The sequence below is a fragment of the Alligator mississippiensis genome, chromosome 7, assembly GCF_030867095.1.
Source record: "Alligator mississippiensis isolate rAllMis1 chromosome 7, rAllMis1, whole genome shotgun sequence".
NCBI classification, from domain to species: domain Eukaryota; kingdom Metazoa; phylum Chordata; order Crocodylia; family Alligatoridae; genus Alligator; species Alligator mississippiensis.
The window spans coordinates 11,554,755-11,571,070 of record NC_081830.1 but is presented as its reverse complement, the minus strand read 5'-3'; the positions used below and the strand labels follow the sequence as shown (position 1 = coordinate 11,571,070).

Below are 16,316 nucleotides of genomic sequence, written 5' to 3'. Positions count from 1 at the left end.
CCGGGCAGGGAGCTCCCGCGATTGGCTGAGACGGAAAGCAGAACCGGAGACGGGCGTCGAAGGTTGGTGGATCCTCTCAAGGGGGCGGGAGAGGCGTGCGGCAGAGCGGCTCGCCACTGGGGCCGTAGGATCCGCGGGAACAATTGGCCGCTGGCAGGGGAGGGCGGGACCAGGCCGCCGTGCGGACCGCGGATTGGTGCGAGGGGCGGGGCCGCCCGGCCCTACATGGGTAGGGCGGTGCGGATTGGCCGCAGGGAGCTGCAACTGGTGCCGAAGGTTGCATAAGCCGGAAGGGGCGGGGCCGCAGTGAGTCCAGTGCGGCGCAGGACACCGCTCCCCCCTTTCCCGCCCCTCCCCCCACCACCCAGGGAAGTCTCGCGAGACCCCGCCCCGCCCTCCCGCGAGGCGCTCCGGGGTGGCTGGTGGCGGCGGTGGCTGCTCCGTGACCTCCGACCCGGCGGGACCCCCCCCGTGCCCCGCCCGCCCGCCCGCCGAAATGAGCTTCCTCTTGTGAGTGGGGCGGGGGCGGCCGTTGGCGGGGGACCGGGAGCTGGGGGGAGCCGTGACGTCACGCACGCGCGGTGGGCCGTGACGTCTGGCGGGTCCCGGCGCGGTGCTGGCGGGGCAGGGCTGGTGCTGCAGGCGAGGGCCCTGGGCCCCGGTCTGCCTGGCCCGTGGCACCGAGGAGGAGGAGGAGGAGGAGGTGTGCGCGATGCTGCCAGCTCTCCCGAGTCGGGATGTGGTTCATGGAGCCTGCGCTTCGGGAGTGTGAAAAACGTAGCCTTTTCTTTCATACGCGCCCATGCGTGTGTGTGTCTAACTACATAGATCTATATAAAAATATAAATACGAATACATACAGGTTTCCCTCGCTTTGCGCTGTGCATGCGTTCCTGGAAAATGGCGCATAACTCGAAAGGGAACCCACTTCACAAGGTGACGAGTAGGGGCTGGGATACGTTCCAGGACCTCCTCGCGTGTGCTGGCCCCCGGACCCACGTCTGCCATTTCACAGGGCAGTCCCGCTACTCGCCCACGGCAGACAGTGCACGCAAGCACAGGGTGGGGGCGAGTGTTACCGTTCACGGGGATGGCAACCACAAAACCACGCGTCGCAGACAGCGAGCGAGGAGCACGGCTCCACACACGAGACCGTATTTTGGTGCGTCTCTCTCCCACAATGCACCGCAGAAAGCAGCTGACTGCCAGCTTCCCCCACACCAATCACACACGAGTGAATTTACCTCGCATATCACGAATTTTTGGTCTGAAAAGGGTCGTCACATCCGAGCGAATTCGTACATACGTACACAACCCACATAAAGCGAGGGAAACCTGTATAAAAGAAAGAGCTAAAGTGTTCCCATTCCCAAAGTGTAGACTTTAAGAATCGCACCAAAACTCATGAGCGTTGGCACGCTGCGTAGTGATGTGCAGAAGTGGGAGAGTGGCCGTGTCTGGGACAGCTCGCAAAGAGGCTGGTCCTGGCTCAGGCAGAAGGTGGGAGGCAGCGACTTTGCAGCTTCTAGCCCCCCCTCTGGGACTCGGTGTTTCCATGGGGTCTGTGACAGCAGCAGCAGGGCCCATGTCAGGAGATGCGGGGCTGACAGTGATGCACTCTGCAAAGGGGCAGGCAGCCCTCAGGTGGACAGGTTGTGGGGGGAAGACGGTGGGAAGGCCTGGCCCCCCAGCAACAGGTGGGTGGTGGTGGGGTTGGGGTGGCCAGGGTCAGGGTGTCAGCGCTCTGTGGTGTAAAGGATCTTTGGGATCCGGGTGTGGTGTGTGATCTGGGCGGAAGAGATTGTGGAGAGTAGCAGGGCCCCTGCGAGGCAGCAGCTGGGAGCACGGAGAGGCAAGGGGAAGTGTGCAAGCCAGGGAGGAAGTGTGAGGGGTTCCTCATGGGAGGCCAGCGGAAGCCGTGAGCCGAGGCAGCGGGGTGGGGGTTGTCAGGGGGGGCCCTCTCTGGTCCAGGGGCTGAGCTGCCGAGTGTTGCAGGAGAGGGCAACTCCTTGTTTGCGAGGGGTGTCAAGGGATGGAAGGGGAAGTCCTGCAGGGGACAGCAGCCCGCAGCAGCCCAGGTTGAGGCTGAGGCTTCTGAGTCGGTGTGGGCTTCTGGGTTTGGCGGGCGGAGGTGTTAGGGATGGAGTTGCACACTATCTGGCAGATGGAGGGTGCTATATGTAGGTGTGAAAGTTGCGAAGGCAGCGGGATCTGTGATCATGTAGCCCTGGCCTGAAGCAGGCAGCTAGTATGGTGCAGGCATGACGCAAGCATGCTGCATGTGTGCATACATGCTAGCAGTCTTGTGGCAGCGGTTGCAAAGCATGTGCACCGAGTGCCTGCGGTCCTAGCAAAGGATCACCATCCCAGCAATGGACCTTGTGGGCATGGCATCCTACCTGAGGTTCAGGTGTGCCAGGCCTTTCTAGGCCAGGGGCTAGCAGGGTCTCAGATGACGGCGTACAAGGGCTGGAGGGCAAAGCCAAGCGAGTGGTGGTTGGAGGAGTGTTGAAGGTGTTGTGGTGCCAGCGGGTATCTAGATGAGCGGCTGGATGGACGTGGCATGGTGCAGCAGTGCTAAAATTGGTCCAAGGGAGGTGTCCCACTGCCCAGTCAGCAAGACACTGGTGTGGATGGGAGGTGCATTTTGTTGCCGGTCAGGGGTTGCCTGCTGCCAAAGCAAGTTAGGTAGAGTGGTGCATGTGGTCACGTTGTGGCAGTTGGCCTGCAGAGGTGGATGCGTGGATTTCAAGAGAATAAACCTGAAGCAGTGCAAATTATCAGGGTGTCTGTATTGCTATTGGGAGCATGGCTTCATTGCCCTCCAGAGACTGGAGGGATCTTTCATTGCATAGTTGAGATGTGGGAGGGAAGACAAGGGGCCCTGACTCAGCTGCTGCCTGGGGTAGGGGATCCTGTCATCCTGGTGACCGCAGGGAGACCACTTCCTGAAAGAAGCCGAAGGAGAGAGGCAGAAAGTCTGCCCTGGAGAGAGGAGGTGGCAGGGGTGGGACCTGGGGCTGTAGCAAGTGGTGTCCCAGGCTGCTGCAGGCTGAAACCTTAGGGTAATATTTGGGGAAGTAAACACCTTACGGGCTGGAGAGGGTGGGTCCCAGGTGGTGTCTTGGTGGGTTTCTCTTAATCTGTAGCAGTAGCATTTGTTGTCCTTGGTGCTGTCTCTGTCCTGCCATCCCTGGCCTCCTGCCGAGGTGGAGTGTAGGTGTTCAAAGAGGACTGGGAGCAGGGTGTGAGGGAAGGGCTCTTCTCTGAGTACCTAGGTGTAGCAGTTCCCTCTGTTGCGGGAAGTGCATTTTGGGGTGTGTTGGGCACTGGGGATCTGCAGGGAGCCTGGCCCTGTGGTTGGCTTTGCATCAGCACATGGCAAATGGCCAGTACCAGGGAGCAGGTCGTATGGCACCTGCGCTGGAGAAGGAGAGGCCCAGTGGCGGCGGGAAGCCGGGACTTGGCATCCTCTGGTCGCGACAGTGACGCTGGCTCGGTGCAGCCTGCAGCAGGTGGAAACTGGCGGTCCCGGCTTTCCAGGCTTGTGAAAGGGAAGTGGTTCTGGGCACCCAATTCAGCACATTCTAGAGCCCGCTGAAAGCAGGGAAGCATAAGCATGGCCAGATGCACCAAGGGCTACATGGATGTTTTGTTTTTGTGGGATGGAGCAAGGGTGGCCAACATGTGGCATGGGCTGAAACTGGCTTGGGTGGGACCTGTAGCCAATCGGGGAGGGAGCAGGGAGCACAGCAGGAGAGAGAGGGCAGACAGGCCAGCGGCAAATGAGGCAGGAAGCAGCGTAGGGCCAGGAGCCAGAAAAAGCAAGTGGCAGGTCAGGCAGGGGAAGCGGAGCGGAACGTCTCTCAGGGAGGGCGCCGTGCTAAATGGTGCTGCGGCGAGCCCAAAGGTTGGCTCTCGTGTCCAGAGCGCCTGGAAAATGACATAGTCGCTCCTGTGCCAGATGTTGTGTGTATCAGGCGGATGGTGTTGAGGCAGGGAAGGAGGTCGGCCATGTGGCAGGTGTCTGGAAATCTCAGGCTGGCGTGTGGGGCTAATGGATAACTGTGTAGCGAGAAGAGAAAGTAACTGGAGGGAAGCCCAGGGGCAGAGGTGGTGCTGTGGGAAAGGGATCATGTAGGAGAGCCAAGGCAGATCTTTGGCTTTCTTCCCTCAGTGGCAGCCGGTCATCAAAAACCTTCAAACCCAAGAAGAACATTCCTGAAGGCTCCCATCAGTACGAGCTCCTGAAACATGCCGAGGCGACCTTGGGAAGCGGGAACCTTAGACAAGCCGTGATGTTACCCGAGGGAGAGGACCTGAACGAATGGATTGCCGTCAATAGTAAGTACAAGGTAGAATGAGCTTGCCCAGGCGCTCAGGGTGGGGTGGGGAGGAATGTGCACATGTGCTCAAGTTGGGGACATTGTGGCAACCACCTGGGAAGTGCCCAGGTGGGACAGAGCGAGGTGAGAGCAGCCCGAACAAGGCGACAGCTGGTCAGCCTGATTGGCAGCCCTGCGAACAAACTGCTCCCATGTATCCTGGGCGCACGTCAGGCAGCCAGCAGGGTCAGGAAGAGGAAGTTGGCCATGTTGTGGCTGGCTTGGAAGGCCCGCAGTCCTGGAAAGGAGTGCAAGGGCCCCAATTACTGTCATGAGAAAGGATGCCGCACTTTTGGGTGTAAGGAAGCCTGGGCTGGCAAAGTCTAGGAAAGAACTCCTGCCAGGCCAGCCCTGCTTCTTGTACAGGTAGTTCTGCGTGGACTATTTCAGAGGAGCAGACAGGTGGTACTTGGCCCAAGCTGGCCAGAATGTGGGCAAGGAGCCAAAGTTTCTGGTCACCTGCATCACAGTGGGAGGCGCAAGGCATGGTGAAGCAGCGGTAGCTGGCTGAGTGAGGCCAGGGTGTTGCTGTATACATGTCCAAGAAATAGGGACTCTGGAGAGGCTGACATGGGGTCAGAACAAACGGCCTGTGTCTGAGACTGGGAAGGGTTGGTGCTAAGGGTGCAGCGTGTATCCCGAGGTCCACCTAGTATAGGCAATGTGCCACATGGTGCCCAGTCTCAGGGTGTTATGTGGCAGGCTACCTCGAAGTACCCTTGCCTCAACGGTGCCAAGCCAAAGACAAGGCCGCTTGGTGCCTGTAGGAGAATATAGAAAATCTGCCGAAGTGCCAGAGGCACTCTGTGGTGCAAGTGGAGCCTGTGGGCCAGGGCGTAATCTATGGAGGCCTCCTGCAGGAGTGTCTGTCAGGTATGGCAATGGAGCGAGAGTTGATGCACGAGCAGGAGAGCCTTTCCTCCAAGGTGGAGCCTGCCTGGGTTGTCCCCAAAAAGCCACAACTGCAGTAGTGATGGTGGGTTGCTCCCTAATTGGGAGCTCCCCTACCAGAAGGGACAGCACGACTGATTATCTGCCAGGGTCACATGGACCTCACAGTGGGTCTGTTGTCTTTGCAGCTGTGGATTTCTTCAACCAGATCAACATGTTGTACGGGACCATCACCGAGTTCTGCACGGAGGCAAGCTGTCCCGTGATGTCTGCTGGGCCAAGGTAGGAATTGTGGTGTGGGTAACTGGGCACAGTTTGCTTGAGGGGGAGGGCATGTGTCTGGGAGGCTGTGCTGCAGTGTCCCGCAGGAGTATGCTTCTTGCAGGGTGCGCATGCCTGAAAGTGTAGAGGTGGACGGCAAGGAGCTGTTGAAATTCGGGGGGGGGCGGCAGCAGCGGCGTGGCATCAGGCAAGCTGGATTCTGGATGACGTGATGCTGAGTATGTGGGAGAGTAGCAGGAGGTGGGAGAGTCCTGTGAGCGAGCTGGAGAGCATGCAGTCCTCTGGGTGCTTCCTGCTCACAGAACAGGGCAAATGGGTTGTCCATGAGTTGATGCTCTGCAGTAGGTGCGACTTGGGCAGAAGGGCTGTGGGGAGTAGCAGCGGCAGAGGCTTTGCACGGGAATAGCAGTGAGCAGTCTGGGCAGAAGAGGGGCCTGTCTGTAGCCTGTGGTGCAGGGTGATAGGCCAAATGCAGGAGTTGGGGAAGGGCCTTTCTGGGCCAGGGCCAAGAGCAGCAGGGTCCTGGAGTCTGGGGTGTGAAGATAGCCAAGAGTGATGGGTACGGATGAGCGGGCTGGAGGTGGTGGTGCCTAGCCCTCCAGAGCGACTCGTGCGTGAGGCTGCTTGGGTCATGGGAGAGCATATGCCCCAGGAGGAGGCAACATGAGGCTGGGACGGGCTCTTGACTGCAGTTGCATCATCCCAGAAGACGCGCGTATCCGTGACCTGCCGGGTGAAACTGGAAGAGGTGTGGCACAAGATCCTGGTTGCAGCCAGTGGGTCTTGACGGGCCCAGGTTTCCCAAGATAGGCAGGTGCATTTGGTGGGAAGAGGGCATGGCTCAGGCAGGGAGGAGTGTCAAGGAGGCAAAACGGCATGCTTCTGGGAGGGTGTGAGGTGACAATCAGAAGGGTGCCTTGGATGCGTGGCTGGTACATTGCTGGTGAAGATGGCAGCCGGGGCACTGGAAGTCTAGGCACCAGGGCAGAAGGAGAGAAGTTTGGGCTATTGCATGGCAGGGCATGCGGTCTGCCGGAGCACTAGCAGGGGAGATGGCTTTGTGTGGCATAGGTGGCCGAGGGAAGCGTCATCGGAGAGCAGGCAGTCCAAGGTGCCTGACAGGGGAATAACATCAAGTGAGATAAGGGTGAAAGCCTCCCTCAGAGGGGTAGCATGTATCTCATCTGCTCAGGAACGACCTCAGTGTGTGAGACTCGGAGGCCTGCAATTTCCTGTTTCTATGTTTGGGGCGATTTCCTGTCAAGGCTTCCGGCAGGAGCAGCAGGGCTGCATCATGCGGCGAGGCAGGCGTCATGTGGGTGAGTGGCACAGGGTTGTGCAGTGGGGTTGAGCCTGGCCCGCTTTCTGGGCAATGGGCTTTGTGTCTACAGGGGTGCTTGTGCAGGGGCCTAGAGCTGTGAGCAGGACCCCCGTCCGTGATTCTCAGCCTGAAGAGAGCCATGTGGGTGGGTGGAGCAGCTCAATGCCCAGGCCCGGAGTTCTCTGTGCGCTCTGTCACCCTAGACAACGAGGCCCAGGGCAGCTGTGGCTGTGCAGCGAAGGCTTCTGCTGGAGAAGGTGCAGAAGAGGCCACTGAAAGTGTGAGGGTGGAGTGGCATAATGTTAGCAGTGCCTACCACCTGTGCTTGCTAGAGCAGTGCAATAGATGCTGGTTTTGGGGGCTGACTGAGGGAAGGTTCCTAAGGCACATAGGTATGGGATGCAGATGTGAGTGTCTCGATCCAGACATCTGTAAAGGGAATGCCCATGACCAGAGCCTCTCTCTGGGGCCAGGCAAGGAGTCTGGCCTGTAGTTGGCAACAGGCACCAGGGGCCGAAGGCCAGGGGCATAGGTGCGAAGCATGAGGGAGTGGGCAGAGTGGTTCTGGGCAGGACCAGGAGCTGCTTGCCTTGAAATTATGCCAGGAGGAGGACCTGAAAGTGGGTGTGAAAAGGGTCCCTGAGGGCACACAGTTCGCAAGTGGTGCAGGAGGTACCTCTTTGTCCTGCAAGCAGTGTTACAGAGCAGGCAAAGCAGGGGAGTTGCACAGAAGCTGTGCAATCCGTGCAGGCACGTGTCCTGTGGGATTCTCAGCCAAGTGTCCCGTATTATCATCCGAAGGGGGAACAGCTGAGGCCCCCTGCTTTGTGGCGCCCTAGGTCAGGAGGTCCCTTGAGTCCCCTCTGCATCTTGAGGTCTGTTAGGAGCTGAGGTGCTCCTGAAGTTGGAGAGAAGTGCAGAGTGGTGGGGCCTGCATCTGGGAGCCCCCCAGGGAGAGTTGCATTTTGCCAGATAAGTGCAGGGGTCTGGTGAGGGCATCCTTGTGGCGCTGTCCTCAGTGTTGTGCCCTGAAGAGGGCTGTGGTTGTATCGTGTCTCCTAATGGCGGGCAGCCTTGCCAAACCACAGAATTTTTTCCGTCCCTCTCAGGCTACAGTCATGTGTGGGGGGTGGCCAGCAGCAGGCGGTGCCGCAGTGGGTGCCGTCTCTGCTGCCTCTGGAGCCTGAATGTGGGTGTGCTGCTGGGGCGGAGGCAAAGGGAAGGCAAGGCGACGATAAGCAGGGTGATAAGTTCCAGGCACAGCTGCAAGGTGTGTTGTAAGCATTGCTGAGAGCATGTCTGGGTCCTGAGCTTTGTCATTGTCTCGCAAGCCTGGTGTGGGCACACACATTTAAGCAGGTGCCCAACAGAAGCGACAGCAGCCCCCAGATTGGCTGAGCTGCAGAGTGTGCCAGTGTGCAGCCCTTGGGGCAGGGCACATGCAGTGACTCTGTGTGGGAATAGCCAGGCACGTGCCGCGGCACGTTGCTCATTCCTGGAAAGGTGTCGTTATCTGTGGAGGAAATGGAGGTGCCACGTGTGCAGCAGCATGTCCTGGGGTGTGGTCTCAGCCCTGTGGATCCCTGGCATAGAGCAGCACAGGGCGTGGGTAGCCTGGGGGTAGGTACTCTGTCAGGGTGTGGAAACTGCTGAGCCCTGCACCTAGAAGACAGGGAGATGTTGTGTCATGGAAAGCCTTGTGGCCATAGTGTGCGGTCTGACGGGAGGCATGAAGGAGAGCAGAAGCCCAGAAAAGAGCGGCACAGTCAGTGAGTGCCTGGGAGCCCTGAGAAGGCGGGGACATAGGGCCCGAGCTAAGAAAGCCAGGCTATCAACTGATGTTTGCTTGTGGAGGAGGTTTGGGGATGGCTGTCAGTGGTTGTCAAGGCAGGGGCAAGGAGGAGAGGTGGAGGCAGGACCCAAGACAGGTCAGTAAGAAAGGGGACGGCAGCAGGGGAGTCTCATAGCCTGGGATCTGAAAGTGCACATGGCAAGAAGCACGGGGCTCCTGGAAAAGATGAGCTGCACAGGACACCTCCTGGGAGGAGAGGCAGACAAGGTGGCCGACAGAGTAGGGACATTAGTTGGCCTGTGAACTGTCCATGGCCAGAGATCACAGGAAGTGTAAGGAGGGTGCGAGGCCACAGTGCAGGGGTCAACAACCCCCGGTACACATGCTGGAGCATAGCATGCGAGTGCATTTTGCTGGGAACACCACAGTTGGCCTGGGCTCTGGGCAGCTGCTGCTAGCCCCAAAAGCCAGAATGGTTGCGGCAGGTGGGCGGGAGGCCACAAGCAGCCACGACTCTGTCGCCAGCAGCAGCCGACCAGAACCTGGGCTAGCTGCAGCTAGCAGGCTACAGACAGGGGCACCAGGCTCCAGTGTCCCAGTTGGGCTCGTGGGCAGGGGTGGCTACACGCACGCCTCTGGGCAGATGGCAGAGGTGGTGCTTAGGGCAGCATAGCCCTGGCCCCCCCCTGTCGTCTGGCTGGGCAGCTGTTGCCAGTAATGAGAATCAGGCCTCCTGCAGTGACTCCACAGGGTTGGGGGTGGGTTTTGCTACTCTGGGCAAAAACATTGCCACTCCTGCCCTAGTAGGAACTCTGGGCAAGGAAAACCTCAGCCCTTGTGACTCAGAAGGGAGCCCTCAGGGTCTCTGTCCTGCTGGGAGCTCAGGAAGGTTCCTTTGTGTGAGAGTGACTGAGAGTTACTGGGCTGTGGAGGACAGCTTGTTTGTGAGTGAGCAAGGTGATAGTGAGGAGGCAAGTGGTGCCAAGTGAAGTGGCATTGAGGAGTTGCTGTGACAGGAGAAAGCAACCAGGAAAAAGAGCAGCCAGCAAGCCTGGAGGGGCTCTAAGCAGGGGAGCATGGTGGACAGGAGATTGCTTGGAGGTGGTGTGGGAGGGCCAGCACAGGCCAGTCCAGGCAAACCACTGGCCCTGGTGCACAGGGCCCTGCGCAGCCTTGCTTCTCTGCTACAGGAGGGTGTGTGCATCTGGGAAATGTGGAGTGAGCAGGAAGCATCCTGGGATGGGGAAAGGCATGGATATAGCAAAGGGAGGAACATGTGGAAGAGGAGGCTGAGGGACCGGGCAAGAGCAGATCTAGGCAAGACGAGGGTGCACCAGAGGAACAGAGCAGGCAGTTGGATGAGAAATGGGCTGGTTCAGTGGCTTTGCTGGGGAGCAGTGGCCTGCTTTGGCCCTGTGAGCAAGGTGCCCAATGTGGGGCCCTTACGGACCCAGCAAAGGATAGGGACAGCAGTGATGGCGTGAGATGAGGGTCCGGTCTGCACTGGGAGTGCGAAATTGGAGTGGCCAGGTAGGGCGGAGAAGAAGAGGCTGGCGCATGAGTTGAATGAGAATCCATGCCAAGGGAGGGCAGGCAGTGGAGGCAAGGCTAGGGGTTATCACACAACCACCTGCACACTGAGTGGCAACGTTGACATCTAACAGTGACTTGCCTTCCCCCAGGTACGAATACCACTGGGCCGACGGCACCAACATCAAGAAGCCCATTAAGTGCTCGGCCCCAAAGTACATCGATTACTTGATGACGTGGGTTCAGGACCAGCTTGATGACGAAACGCTCTTCCCGTCGAAGATCGGTAAACCCCCGGCGTCTCGGCAGAATTTTTAGGCAGTGGCCCTGGGTGGAAGAGACAGGCCTAGGCTCTGGGGTTGGCGGGGCACAGGCGTGTCATGAGGGTGCAGTAGAGTGTCCCATAAGCAATACAGAATGGGTCATGGGAACCCGGGTTGGCGTGCCATGGCAGAGGGTCTCGGGCGAGTCCCTGCAGTGGAGTGGGTCCCAAGGGATGGGCTGCCTTTTTGAGACTGCACTGCTGATGCGGGTAGTGCAGCACCTGAAGAAGTTGCATCCTGTGAGGCAGGGGAGCAAAGGGAGCCTGTCCTGCCAAATGGGCCAGAAGTGCTGTAGATTTGGAGGAAGTACCATGTCTGCCGGCAAGGGGCAGGCAGCAGGGAATGGCTTGGAAATTATGCTGGAGGCAGTGCCTGCAGATTGTGTGCGTGTGCAACGTCTGACAGTGAGGCAGAGCGAGGGCCGGATCAGCAGAGGAGGCACCAGCTGTGCTGCAGGTTGCTGCTCCCGCCACTCGGTCCAGGGGCCTGTGGGAGAAGTGGAGCAGGTGACTGCCTGTTGCAGTCTGGGTTGAAGATTCTGTGTGTGTGGGTGTAAGGAGAGCCTGGGTGGTCAGTGGGCCCCTGCCTGGCTCTGGGAGCTGTTGGCAATGCAGGGCTGTGATGGGGGAACCTGCTGGGGCTCTGGCAGGCAGCAGATGTGTTGCTGCAGGGTGCATCCTTTCAGCTCTCATCTGGCGACAAGGGGTCACACGTCCTCCGGCAAGGCGAGGCAATGCTGACAGGTTCTGGCCACCTAGCAGTGTGTCACGGGCAGACTGCTGTCAGTGCCACAGCATGAACGGAGTCTGTGTAGTCCAGTGCTAAGAGAAGGGGTCTGGCCGTGGGTCCAGAGGCAAGGTGGGCTAGTGGGCATAGCGTGTGCATGGCACTCAGGGCGTTTGGCCTTGGCAGCCATGGTCCTTTGTGGGGCCCTGCCTGTGTTGGGGGCAAGAACGCCATAAGTGGGTGAGGATAGTAGGCTCCCGGGGCAGGAGTTCCTTGACAGATGGGCCAGGCTACTCGGGTGTGCTGTCACAGGCTGCCTGTCTGTGGTGCCTCAGTGAGGAGTTGCTGTCTGCTTGATGCCGAGACCTGCTGGTGCAGAGCCTTGTAAAGTTTCCCCAGGGACTTGGCAGGGTGGCAGCAATACCCAGCGGGGCACCCTGTGCTGCAGGGCATGTGTGTCTCTGGGATAGTGAGCCAAAGCTGGGGAGCTGCTTGGGCATTGGCAGGCAGCTCTCTGGGCAGTGGGTTGCTCAGGGTAATGTTGACCTGTGATGCAGGCAGTAGTGGGTGTGTTCCCTGCGTCTTGTGGTGCAGCAGGGTGGTTGGCACGCTCCCTCCTGTGCAGGGGCATCCTTGGGCTGCAAGGGCAGCCTTAACGGAGAGCGGCATGCCCCCAGTGACTTCTGGAGTGGGAGCGGTGGTATGTGAGGTGAGGGGTGGAAGCGGAGCCTTGAGGGCCTGGCGGTCTGGGGATTGGTCTGTGCAGCATCCTTGGAAGGGGTTTCTGCACGGCAGCCTGTCCAGGCTGTTTGGCAGCATGTGGGAGGACAGGCAAAGGCCTCTCCCTCGTTTGGAGCAGTGCTGCTCTTGCGGTGTGGGCAGTCCTCCCCAGGAACGTCTTGCCCAGGCAATGTGCGGCATAAGTGGCGTGGTCTTTGGCTGGAAGTAGGTAGCGACCATCCAGCTGTAGAGAAGCAGGCCCAGGGGAGGTGATATTCGGAGGTGCATGTTGTGCAGTGTCCCAGACAGAGTCAGTCTCAGGGGGCTCATTTGTGGGCCGTGCAGTTCATGCAGGGCATTCCTCCTAGTGCCAGGGGTGGCTGGTGGCAAAGATGTGGCAGGGTAACAGGTTCCTGCTGTGTCAGGCAGGCCACGTGCTGTAGGACAGAAGCATGTATGCACCCATGGGTAGAAGAAGCCACAGCCGAGCAGTCAGTTCAGGACAGGCTACATGCCAGGGCCTCCTAGGCAGTCTGGCTGGGTCAGAGCAACAGCAGTCTCCCTACTCCTCAGCTAACTGTTGCCAGGGGGTCAACAGGTGATAGAGGTGTGGCCAGTGTCATGCCGGTCAGTGTGGGGGCAGAAGGCCTGCCTACCCGTGCAGAACAGGGCTTGGCAGGCACAAGGGTCAGGGCAGCCTCGCGTCTCCATGGGCTTACCTGAACCATGGTCTTTGGTGGTCCCTTGCAGGCGTCCCCTTCCCCAAGAACTTCATGTCAGTGGCAAAGACGATCCTGAAGCGACTGTTCCGGGTCTACGCCCACATCTACCACCAGCACTTTGATTCAGTGATGCAGCTCCAGGAGGAGGCCCACCTCAACACCTCCTTCAAGCACTTTATCTTCTTTGTGCAGGTAAGGGCAGGCGGTCAAAGGGAGCTGGGTGGGTGGAGCGTGCTACGGGCCCGCAGCTGTTGGGGGGAAGCGGGTCTCCAGGTGGGAAAAGTTGAATGGCCTGAAGGCATGGTGGGTAGCCTTCTGGGGAGCAGGTGGCCAGACCGATGTGGCCAGGGCGGTCACAAAGGTGGAAAGGAGGCGGCAGGGAAGCACTCTGTGTCGTAGTGCAGTGAGGGATGCATGGCAGTAATTGCTTGCCATGGCCTATGGCCTCTTGTGGTGCCAGGCTGGGAGAGTGGTGAAGAAGCAGGATGGCAAAGGGCAAGGGTGTAGGTAAAGTGGGGGGTGGGCCCCCTTTGGGGGTCCTGAGTGCATCCAAAAGCACTGGAAGTGGCCCTGTGTGCAGAAAAAGGGAACAGGGTGGGTCTGGCAGTGGCAGTTCGGCGCATCTGGCAGCCTCTGACACTGTAGGTTGTGGGGAAGCCAAGGGGTGTGTGGAGAGGGGCAGGGTGTGCTGTGGACAAAGGGAGGCTGTGTATTCAGAGCATGGGTGGGGAGTGATGGCCAGCACATGGGGGTGGTGCAGCGTTCCCAAGTCGCTAAGGCTTTTGTTGCAGAGTGGTCAGCTCACCTAGCATCTCTGGTCTCTGGCAGGAGTTCAATCTGATCGACAGGCGGGAGTTGGCTCCACTGCAGGAGCTCATTGAGAAGCTGGGCTCCAAGGACAGATAGGCCCGTCCCGGCCAAGCGCGGCCCGCCGCGGGACTCAGCCACTCCCTTTCGCTTCCTCTCCCGGCCGCAGCTCTTTGCCGGCCACTCTGTCTGCGACACTGCCAGCCTTGAAGCCAGGCCCAGTCGGCAGAAAGCGGAGATTTTCTCGGCAGACCGGCACATCAGAGGCGGGGGAGATTGCTTTGTGACAAGGCCTTGGGCCGCAAAAGCCTGGCTGCACGCCATTGGAGACTGCCCAGCAGGTCTAGAGCCTCTCCCGAGCAAGGCAGTGCCCCGTCTTTGGACCTCTGTGATGGAATGGCTTCCTTGCAGTCCTGCCAGTGCTGGGCCTTTCTCTCTGCTGACCCTGTCCTGTGGGATGGGAACCTTTGAGTATGCCAGTAAAGTTTTGATATTCTCTTAACCTGTGGTCCTGTGCTGTGTCCATGTTGGGGCAAGCATGTTTACTAGCAATGGGAGGGAGCTGGCTGAATAGGGAAGTGACACTAATGCAGGACTGGGGGTGGGGGCTGTGAATGGGGGAGCTGGTTCCATAGGGATGGCAGTGAGGAGCTGGTGGGGTGGTGTAGCAGCACCTGCACTGGCTGTAGGGGAATGTCTTTTACAACATGTCTACAACAACTTAGAAACACAGACCACCATCCCTGCAACACCCTCCTAGCCACTGTGGATGTTACCAGCTTATACACCAACATCCCACACCAGGATGACATCCAAGCCTGCCTTACATCTCTACAAAAGCAACATGACAAAGAGGACAAACCCAAAGATATGACTGACCATATACACTTCATCCTCACTTTGAATAATGTACACTTCATCCAGACCATGGATACAGCTATGGGCACCAAAATGGCCTCACAGCAGGCCAACTTTTTCATAGGGTACCTGGAAGATTTCCTCAAAAACTTCACCATCAAACCCTTGCTATAGTTAAGACATAGCAATGCCATCTTTATCATTTGCACTGGAAACCTGCCATCTCAGATTGAGTTCCATCAGAAATTCAACAATCGTCACCCCTCCAGCCAACTATCTCTTGAATACTCCAGCACTAACATCTCCTTTTTACACACAATGATCACTATCCAGAATGGTCAAACACAGACCACATTATACAACAAACCCACAAACCAACATACATATCTGCACAGAACTAGCAATCAGCTTAAACACACCTAGAAAGCTGTAATATACAGCCAAACCCTCCAATACCATCACATTTGCATTGAGAACACCCGGGATTGCCACTTCTCACCTCAAAAAGGCTTTCACTCAACAAGGACACACCTCAAGATAGATCACACGTTACCCACCTGGATACCACGTGAAGAATTGCTGATGTACAGAAAGAAAACCCCCATGACAGTCACACCACCAGTTAAGACATATCACCCTTCCCTCAAACCTATATGGAAAATCTTCAAACAACTGCAACCTGTACTAGAAGACCCAATTCTTAGAGATCTTCCTAGAACCACCCATCCTAGCCTTCAAACAAGTACTGAACCTCACTAACTCATTACCAGAAGCAAACTACCTAAAAGAGAAAACATACCTAATGGATACAGACCATCCATGACATGAAATGTAAAACCTGCCAACATATCTCCACCACTGCCACAATGACTACACCCATCACCATTCCCGGATCTTACAGCTGCACCTCCAGACATGCCATCTCTCTCAGCCAGTGCACCAAATGCCCTAATGGAAAACACGTAGGAGACACCAAACAACAACTGCGCACCAGACAGAATGAACACTGGAAATCCAGCAAAGACAAAAATACCCAATGACCTGTGGAGGCACATTTCTCACAAGACAACCACTCTCTCTCTGATCTCTGAGTTCTCTTCCTCAAAGGGAATTTACAAAACACTTTGCACATACAAGCCTACAAGCTTCACTTCATCAACCTCCTGGATGCAAAAAGCATGGACTACAGACAGTGGATTTATGACACCTTCTAACCTGCCTCATACCTGACTCCCCAGATACCTCTCCACTATTTACCAGCTACATTCATTCCCCTTCCCCTCAGCCTGTCTCTCACCCACTGACTCCTCAGTTTACATCTTCGCTGACTGTCTTTCTTGCATGCAGACCAGCCTGTGCCTTCTATACTTCATCCCAGCCAGGAAGAGCACACAGCAACTGCAGATGCTTCCTCAGCCTGGCAACGGGGATTTATACACAAAAGCTTGCCAAGAAGAATTTTTCAAACTACTTGAGTTGGTCCAATAAAAGATATCAGATGTACCAAAAGCACCTTGTCTATGTCCTTAGACCAACATGGCTACAACCTATACCTCTGCCCACAAGGCCCTCTTACTCTGTGCTCTTCTCCTGACACACCACTTCCTCCATTGACAGACATGGCCCTAGGAGCTCCCAACCCCTCCACACACCCTGCTGCACCTCTCAGCAGAGGCCTGCCAGCCATTCAACCTCTCCAGCACCCCAACAGCAGCTTTCCCCTGCCACACCCTTGCCCCTCGTCCCTTTGGGACCATCGCCTCTCCGACACCCCTCACGGGACCAGGACTCCCTTACAGCGCTCACCTCAAAACACAAGACATGCCTGCCACTGAGCGCAGCCCTGGCCTGCCTACTCCTCCCACACCTCCTTAGAGACTGCCCCAGCATGCTGCTCCACGGGCCTGCTCTAATACTGAGCACCTGATGTCAGGGGCACAAAAATGCACCCAGGCCACC

General features: G+C 57.7%; 1 protein-coding gene across 1 annotated transcript; it reads left to right on the top strand.

Moving 5' to 3' along the window:
* Positions 1-383: 383 nt before the first annotated feature.
* MOB1A (MOB kinase activator 1A) lies at positions 384-14,001 on the top strand. The gene is made up of 6 exons (XM_014599401.3): positions 384-510; positions 4,178-4,344; positions 5,465-5,558; positions 10,354-10,487; positions 12,721-12,884; positions 13,521-14,001. The coding sequence occupies exons 1-6, from the start codon at positions 497-499 to the stop codon at positions 13,596-13,598; spliced, it is 651 nt and encodes a 216-aa protein (XP_014454887.1). The 5' UTR covers positions 384-496; the 3' UTR covers positions 13,599-14,001.
* Positions 14,002-16,316: the final 2,315 nt, after the last annotated feature.